A 9,399-nucleotide genomic window follows, 5' to 3' on the forward strand; every position below is an offset into this window, starting at 1 on the left:
GAATATGCGAACACAAGAAAAAACAAAAAGTCAGAAAACTAGCCAGAAACCCCACAGATCCAGACAATAAGCTCCACTTCTTTCAAAAAGTTGCCATTATTCGGGTGGGAACTTGCATCTGTGGACCTTCTCAGAGCTGTATTTCTCTCAGCTGGAGATGGATTATTTCCACTATACTCTTCAGTAATTTACAACACTTCCTTCTCTGTCTCAGTAAGTGCTTTAGATTGTCTCTCAGCTGTCTGGCACTTTTCAAAGTGAATCTCCAGTTCTTTCTATGCCTTCACATTTTGCTGGATGTTCTGAGCCATTTTAAAGATTTCAAAACCGATGAAACCTTCTGATCATTCAATCGAGTTTATTGCAACAAAAGCAAAATTTTTTCCTCCTTTTTAACTTCTTACCATTGTTTAAAACAGAATAAAATGATGATTGCAACTTTTTCCATCGTTTCTTTTACGATAAATGAAATCCCTTTCGACCTGATAAGGTCCTTATGGGTGAACTTATTTTTTAGATGAATTCATCCCTTCTTTTTTTTAGACCTGAATTTTTAGATAGATTCAGCCCTTACTTTATTAGACAAGGCAGGCCGGTCTACAGAATCCAGAGGTGGTGGGTTATTGGATTTAGAAACAGGGGAAAAGACAGAACTTAGGAACCTCTCAGCAGCAGGTAGAGTATCAGTGGTGGCTTTTAAGGTGCTCAGTCAAAGTTGAGGTAGACAAAGTGTGAAGTTGAGGTGCAGTGGTTAAAGAGTCTGGATTACTTGGGAGCAAAGTGAGATGAGGTTGTTGGAGATGTTGATTCATTTTGCTAAAACATTATAACACAACAAAGGACACAAAATAAAGGCCGCATATTGTAATATATTTGTAGATGTGAGCCAGCAAAGTGGAAAAATACAGAGGTGGAATAAGTAATAACATCAACAACTTAAGTAAAAGTTACTGTTACTTCAATTAAATTTTTACCAAATACAAGTAAAGATATTGGTGTAAAAATGTACTCAGGTAAAAGTTAAAAGTAGCTTATTTAAAATGTACTTAACAGGGATGTGGGGTAGGAGATTCTTGTGTACTTCAAGAAGGACAAACTTTTTTTTATTAAATAAAGAATTTTTATTGAATAAAATACACTACAGTCCAAAAGTATTGTTATAATGTCATTTAGGATAATGAGAGAAATCGCAAATACAGATTCAGAATTCAGACAGCGAGCGCACATATTGAACAACATTCGCTGATTCCTTTCGCTTTCAGCTCAGTCTGCATCTTGTGTCCATCTTGTCCGTCCATCCTCTCTCTTGTGAGTTCAGCGTGTTTGTTCTCTGACCATTAATCAATTAGTGCAGTAGTTTCTGAGGTAAGATTTTTTTTTTTCTGTTGCATTTTTTACAATATTATAATATATTAATATATAAGTACAATATTTCATACCAAACATACTTAAGTAAAAGAAAAATGCAGATTTTAAAAACTACTAAGTAGAAGTTCAAAAAATCTACTCAATTACAGTAACGTAAGAAAATATAATTGGTTACTTTCCACCTCTGGGAAATTATAAACGTCTAATATATCAGTTCTTGAATACCAGTCATTAAGTATCTGGGGTCAATTGTGCACGGTAAGGGAGAGTGTGTTAGAGAAGTGAAAAAAAGATGGCAGGATGGAGTGGGTTTGAATCTTCCCACTTCATCCAGGCCTGACTCTGGATAGTGTTCTCTTCGATTGGAGGCCACTCTGTGCAGCTGGTTTCTCATCAACATCTTGGGTGGTTCCATGGAATTCCGGAGTAAGAACAGGAGTTTTGAGGATGGATTTGGACTGCAGTTAATGTCAACAGTCTGCTACACTGACTCAGGACTACAGTTTTCCTCTGATCACCATCACTGTACCCCGCAACATCGTATATCTGCAATAAATTGACATTCAGTGCAACCCAGATGAGGATGGGTTTCCTCATGAGTCTGGTTCCTCTCAAGGTTTCTTTCTTATGCCATCTCAGGGAGTTTTTCCTCGCCACAGTCGCCACCTGCTTGTTCATCAAGGACAAACTTACACTTATAAAGAACATCTTATTCATTCTTTATCACCACATTATCTGTGTAAAGCTGCTTTGAGACAATGTTCATTGTTAAAAGTGCAATACAAATAAAAAATTAATTTAATTGAATTTAATTGAATTGGGTGGAGAAGAGTGGAAGGGGGATAAAAGGGTATCTGAAAGAGGGAAAGGGTACATTTATTAGATGCTGGTGAGACCTTCAATGAGATACTGGCACTGAGAAAAGACGGAAGGAAGGCAGAGCTGGTGGTGGCAGACTTAAAGATGAACAGGATTAGAAATGAGTTTTGTAAATTTTTTATTATTTTTAAAGAAAGGATCATTTAAATGCACATAAATGGCAAAACAAATATGTATGGTATGGTAATATAATCATGATGCAGAAAGTGTGTAAAATTAGTCCAACATAACGTAGTCGAATCTTATTTTTTTTTTAATTGATGTCAATTTTATTTTATTCGCAATATATTTTAATCCGTTTGATGATCGAGCAGCACTGAAATTATGTTAAGTAACAGAAATCATTTTACTTTATATATACTATATGGTTGTAGGAGCGCAAACGGTCGCAAGAGGGCGCAGTTCCGCCAAAAAAACAAAAACAAAAAAAAAATAATTCGTGTGCCGCTTCCCAGTCATTTAGCTGCTTATGTTGCCTATACCCTGTATGCCTGTGTGTGTTTGAGTGCATTTGTGCATGTCTGTGTGTTTGCATATCTGTTTGTTTACAGAGACACCAACAGTCATACAGGCACAGGCATACAAACTTATACACAGATACACACACAGTCGCACACAGACATTCAGACAAACACACATGCACACAAACCTATACCTAGGAAAACAAACAGACACACACAGGAATGCAGACACAGGCATGCATACACACACAGGCACCATGTGTGTGTGTGTGTGTGTGTGTGTGTGTGTGTGTGTGTGTGTGTGTCTTTGCACGAGTCTGTCTGTCTGTGTTTGCGTGCCTGGTCTGCATGTCTGTGTGCCTATCCATGTGTTTGTGTGTGTTTGCATGCCTGTGTGTGTGTGTGTGTGTGTCTGTCTGTCTGTCTGTATGTGTATCTGTGTGTGTTTGCATGCCTGGCTCTGCATGTCTGTGTGCCTATCCATGTGTTTGTGTGTGTTTGCATGCCTATGTGTGTGTGTGTGTGTGTGTGTGTGTGTGTGTGTGTGTGTGTGTCTGTCTGTCTGTCTGTCTGTCTGTATGTGTATCTGTGTGTGTTTGCATGCCTGGCTCTGCATGTCTGTGTGCCTATCCATGTGTTTGTGTGTTTGCATGCCTATGTGTGTGTGTGTGTGTGTGTGTGTGTGTGTGTGTGTGTGTCTGTCTGTCTGTCTGTCTGTCTGTCTGTATGTGTATCTGTGTGTGTTTGCATGCCTGGCTCTGCATGTCTGTGTGCCTATCCATGTGTTTGTGTGTGTTTGCATGCCTATGTGTGTGTGTGTGTGTGTGTGTGTGTGTGTGTGTGTGTGTGTGTGTGTGTTAGTGATGAAAACTCTTCCTATTCAGAAGGTCTCAGTTCATTTATGTTCATTTATATTCTATGTATCAGTCTCACGAAAAAGAGTCCGTTGGAACAGGAATCTCACTGATGAGGGATTTCTCACTATTGTGTGCCTCTGAGATCAGTCCTACAGTTTGATCCTAAAAAGAAGAACATTAAACCATGTTCTTAGAACGTGATTCATCAGTGCCTCAGTCCTGCACTATATTCAGATATCAGAGTGGAGCAGATCAGTCAGTTTTAGTGTTCACCCAGCATTATAAAAGGTCTGTGACCGTCAGGTAAGGAGTGGTAATTCTACAAAACTGCTATAAAAGAACTCAGCGGCTCAATATAAACCTCTGCTGAAATCACAGGAGTCTTTTAAAACCTCTGCAGGGCAACCTTTGGATTCCCTCACAGCATTTTTTGAGACAATCATTGCCTTGGACGTTGGGTTGGTAAGTGGTGCGGAGAGAAAAATTGTCATTTTAAATCTATCACAGCATTTTCAATGATATTTTTTATTTTTTTCTTTACCAATTTTAAGTTTTGTTTTTATGTGGTGATTAAATTCATAATTGATTTCAATTCCTAAAGGCTGCTTTGAAATGATAAAAGCTGGCAAATTTTGGTTTATTTTGAACAGACATTGTTTGAGCGCTGATCTTGTTATCTGTATTATGTAGGAGAGAAGAAACCTGAGGAAAGAAATGAGACAGTCCAGTACCCGAGTCGTACTACTTGTGCTAGGCTGTATCTTCGGTGCCTACAGTGCAAATGGTAAAAACCTAGCAATGAAACAAGAAAAATAATATACAGAACTTCTGAAATTCAGTCTTGGCTTCAGTGTAACATAAATTATCCTCATACAAGGCATCGGTTTGTTCAGGGAGCCAAAATATTTGCTTGTAGCTCCTGAATAATGACCACCACTAGTATTCTATTTCACAAGGATTCCAGAAATACTATTGTTTCATCAGTTTATCATTATAAGAGTGATTAGCATTTCTCAGCAGCACAGTAGCAAGCTAGCAATTACACGTGTTACCCTGACACTTGCGATTCTACATATTTGCTAGTGAAGAAGTTACAGAAATGTCCATTTCAGCGACATCAACAAATGGACAAAAACCAAAACAAACAAAAATACATGTAATTAGAATCAGTTTATATTAGGATTTCCATTACACATTAAGTCCCCATATTCTCTTACTATAACTTCTACTCTACTAGAAGTGAAGATTTGTGAAGATTTGTGTTATTAAGGGTGCTAGTAAAATCAGGTACTAATGTAGGTGCGGTGAAGAAGCCTGGGGTGCATTCAACCTTTCATTTCATCCCAAAGGTGTTATATACAGTTGATATCAGATCTCAATAGCAGGAGATCTTTCACTCCAATCCATGTAAACTATATGTTTATGGAGCTGGCTCATGATAGAGCAGGTTTGGGTCTTCTAGTTCAAGTGAAGTGAAAATGTAATGCTGCCACCTTCAAAGACGTCCTATACAACCTCCAACTTTGTGGTAACAGTTTCGGGAAGATGCATTTGGAAAGGTCAACACTTTTGTCTATATAGTGTATATTAATTTGGGTTCTACTCCATTTTTTTCCCACCATCTAAAACCCATGCCACATATTATTCTACATAATATTATAGTAAAGCATGCTTTCTTTTTGCATTTCTAATATATAACTCATGGCACCCCTGGTGGTTCGGAGGCCTTATAGCACTTAACGTTCGATCTAGCACTATAATGTATAATAAATTGTAATTCTGTCCTAATGTATTCAAACCCATTCTTTTTAAACCCATCAGTCACCATTGAGTCTAATCCGCCAATGAATGGAGGGTTGGTTCAGACCAAACCAGAGGAGACCGTGTCCCTGACCTGCACAGTCGACGACTCTGCCATGCCTGAAGAACTGCAGTGGCTCAGAAACAACCAACAAGTCAGTCTGGGTGATGGAAACCAGTTAATCACCAGCCACGTGTGTGTGCAGCCAGTCACCAGAGACGATAACGGAGTCATCTTTACCTGCCAGCTGAAGTCTAACATGAACGTCAAAACCTCCATCCAGTTAGATGTTCAATGTGAGTACAGACTCAATGCCTGGGATTTTCATGGCATGAATTTTCACAGCCTGTCAACAATCCTGCCAATTTGTCAATTATTACCATTTTTTATTTCTTAATGAGCAACACATTATGACCGTTTATGGTTACGTTTCACGTTACAGAAAGTCCGTAACACAAACTGTTATCAATGCTACACATTATAGCAACTATAAACTTCAGTGTCATTCTGTCACCATCCTCTCTTTTATATTCTCTCATAAAAATGCACCTCATCATCTTTCCCCTTAAAAACAGGAAAGTGCAAAGTTCTTTTTCCTGTGGCAGAAAATATTGTATCAATGATTATAATATCAATTATATTTTTTTTTCAGCACATCAGTTATTATTAGAAATTCATCAGTAGATAGTGAACCAGAACAAGGGCATTAATATAGATGTGTTTTTTGGATTACAGCTGCATCTACTTTTAAAGTCTGACTTACAGAATATGAGTGCATACCTCCATATCAGATTCAACAATTCAACAACACTGTGACAAACTACTACAGTATACTATACAGGGAGTGCAGAATTATTAGGCAAGTTGTATTTTTGAGGATTAATTTTATTTGAGGATTTAATTTGAACAACAACCATGTTCTCAATGAACACAAAAAACTCATTAATATCAAAGCTGAATATTTTTGGAAGTAGTTTTTAGTTTTAGCTATTTTAGGGGGATATCTGTGTGTGCAGGTGACTATTACTGTGCATAATTATTAGGCAACTTAACAAAAAACAAATTCATACCCATTTCAATTATTTATTTTTACCAGTGAAACCAATATAACATCTCAACATTCACAAATATACATGTCTGACATTCAAAACCAAACAAAACAAATCAGTGACCAATATAGCCACCTTTCTTTGCAAGGACACTCAAAAGCCTGCCATCCATGGATTCTGTCAGTGTTTTGATCTGTTCACCATCAACATTGCGTGCAGCAGCAACCACAGCCTCCCAGACACTGTTCAGAGAGGTGTACTGTTTTCCTCCTTGTAAATCGCACATTTGATGATGGACCACAGGTTCTCAATGGGGTTCAGATCAGGTGAACAAGGAGGCCATATCATTAGATTTTCTTCTTTATACCCTTTCTTGCCAGCCACGCTGTGGAGTACTTGGACGTGTGTGATGGAGCATTGTCCTGCATGAAAATCATGTTTTTCTTGAAGGATGCAGACTTCTTCCTGTACCACTGCTTGAAGAAGGTGTCTTCCAGAAACTGGCAGTAGGACTGGGAGTTCAGCTTGACTCATCCTCAACCCGAAAAGGCCCCACAAGCTCATCTTTGATGATACCAGCCCAAACCAGTACTCCACCTCCACCTTGCTGGCGCCTGAGTCGGACTGGAGCTCTCTGCCCTTTACCAATCCAGCCACGGGCCCATCCATCTGGCCCATCAAGACTCACTCTCATTTCATCAGTCCATAAAACCTTAGAAAATCAGTCTTGAGATATTTCTTGGCCCAGTCTTGACGCTTTCAGCTTGTGTGTCTTGTTCAGTGGTGGTCGACTTTCTGCCTTTCTTACCTTGGCCATGTCTCTGAGTATTGCACACCTTGTGCTTTTGGGCACCCAGTGATGTTGCAGCTCTGAAATATGGCCAAACTGGTGGCAAGTGGCATCTTGGCAGCTGCACGCTTGACTTTTCTCCGTTCACGGGCAGTTATTTTGCGCCTTGGTTTTTCCACACGCTTCTTGCGACCCTGTCGACTATTTTGAATGAAACGCTTGATTGTTCGATGATCACGCTTCAGAAGCTTGGCTATTTTAAGACTGCTGCATCCCTCTGCAATATATCTCACTATTTTTGACTTTTCTGAGCCTGTCAAGTCCTTCTTTTGACCCATTTTGCCAAAGGAAAGGAAGTTGCCTAATAATTATGCACACCTGATATAGGGTGTTGATGTCATTAGACCACACCCCTTCTCATTACAGAGATGCACATCACCTAATATGCTTAATTGGTAGTAGGCTTTCCAGCCTATACAGCTTGGAGTAAGACAACATGCATAACGAGGATGATGTGGTCAAAATACTCATTTGCCTAATAATTCTGCACTCCCTGTATATCGCATAAAAGTTAATGATGTGATGCATCGAAGTTGACACTTGTGTCCCAATGCACCATTTTTACAAAATTGCACTGGTAAAAAGCTATTTATTAGATATTAGTAGATGTGCTATACTTTTGTTGGTTAGAAAATGAGCAATAATTTGTGACCAATATTTGATATGTAGATTGACATCACATTTATTATTATCTTGCAGATCCCCCAACCATGGGTGTAGATGAGGAAATGTGGGTCGAGGAGAAAAGTGAAGCCAGTCTCTCCTGCGATATTCACGCTAATCCTCCAGTAAGTGTAGTCTGGAAGAAGGACGACAAGCTTCTGGATCTTTCTTCCAGCAACTACAGGACAAGCAACGACGGGTTTACGGCTACGCTTTTCATTTCCAACGTTAAACGAGGTGTGCACCAGGGCGTGTTCGCTTGCGAGGCCGACTCGGTCATCACTGGAGTTACCAGAAAGAACTTCAGTATCACGGTTGTAGGTTTGTGACTTTTTTTTCATATCTGTGTGGAAAGTACAGTAGCAGTTTAGTGGTTTAGTGGTTAGTGGTTTTTATCAAATTGACAAGAATTTCATTTAACATTAATATGTTTAATTAATATGTAACAAATTATCTGTATCTAATGTTTTATAGAATTTATTATTAGCTGCAACTTCTTATTGGTCAGACAGATCTCCCAATTGTACTACAACTACCCAGGAAGTCTAAAACCATGTGCTTACTCCTAGACATGGAGCGCCAGCTAAATACAACCATGGGCTTATTAAAGGGGTAAAATGTAAAAAAGATTAATAAAAAATCCTTCTACATACAATCTCAATATGATTGGCTGATATATTTTTGTTTAGAATTTTTTTCCCCCAACAGTCTTTCTGCAATTTTTTGTGGAAAACATGTATCCTGTGATACAAACCGTATAGTAGAAGAACCGTTGAGAAAGGCTTCTTGAATTATGCACAGTGCTGTATTATTGCGCTCAGAGGAACCCGACCAGCAGAGTTGTTGCAATAAATAAGTGACATGATGTTTTTCAGAACAATTAATTTTGTTGAACAAAAAGATTTGATCTTTCTGCAGCTCTATTGAGCAAATGAACGAAAGAACATCTTAGTTTGGTTTGTTCTGGGGAAATATTAATATTTTTGGTAAATGCTTCATTAACAAAACAAAGTTGATACTTTCAGAAAAACGCTTTATGGCAATGAATTGAAACCTATAAAGAGACACCCAGCTAATATAATCGGGAGATTGTGGCTCAGTGGTTAAGGCATTGGACTTTGGAATCGGAAGGTCACAAGTCCCACCACCACCAAGCTGCAACTTCTGGGCCCCTGAGCAAGACCCTTATCCTTCCCCTGTAAGCCACTCTGGATAAGGGCATCTGCCAAATGGCATAAATGTAAATATAATCAGCATGTGTTTGTGATTATCCAGCACACAATGTTTTATAACAGCCGATACGCTGCAGGGTTTCATTCCGTATGACTTCTGACTGAACCTCACAAATAAACACTGAAAGATTTCTGCAAATTGTTACACACTGATTTAGCACACACTGGTTCCTGAAGGAGTTTAAGTCATTTAAGTTATATTTGCATAAATTTATGATTTTGCCCACATTGAAAGAAAA

The 9,399-nt window shown here is 38.7% G+C and overlaps 1 protein-coding gene across 1 annotated transcript in view; it reads left to right on the plus strand.

Annotated features, from left to right (window-relative positions):
• Positions 1 to 3,879: 3,879 nt before the first annotated feature.
• The window catches only part of tmigd1 (transmembrane and immunoglobulin domain containing 1), a 6,618-nt gene continuing 1,098 nt past the window's right edge, over positions 3,880 to 9,399 (plus strand). Inside the window, exons 1-4 of the mRNA XM_046867262.1 lie at positions 3,880 to 4,027; positions 4,256 to 4,349; positions 5,387 to 5,662; positions 7,965 to 8,249. Coding sequence (XP_046723218.1) covers positions 4,280 to 4,349; positions 5,387 to 5,662; positions 7,965 to 8,249 — 631 coding nt within the window. The 5' untranslated portion in view covers positions 3,880 to 4,027; positions 4,256 to 4,279. The remainder of the gene's footprint in view (positions 4,028 to 4,255; positions 4,350 to 5,386; positions 5,663 to 7,964; positions 8,250 to 9,399) is intronic.

This window comes from Silurus meridionalis, chromosome 15, assembly GCF_014805685.1.
Source record: "Silurus meridionalis isolate SWU-2019-XX chromosome 15, ASM1480568v1, whole genome shotgun sequence".
Lineage (NCBI taxonomy): Eukaryota > Metazoa > Chordata > Actinopteri > Siluriformes > Siluridae > Silurus > Silurus meridionalis.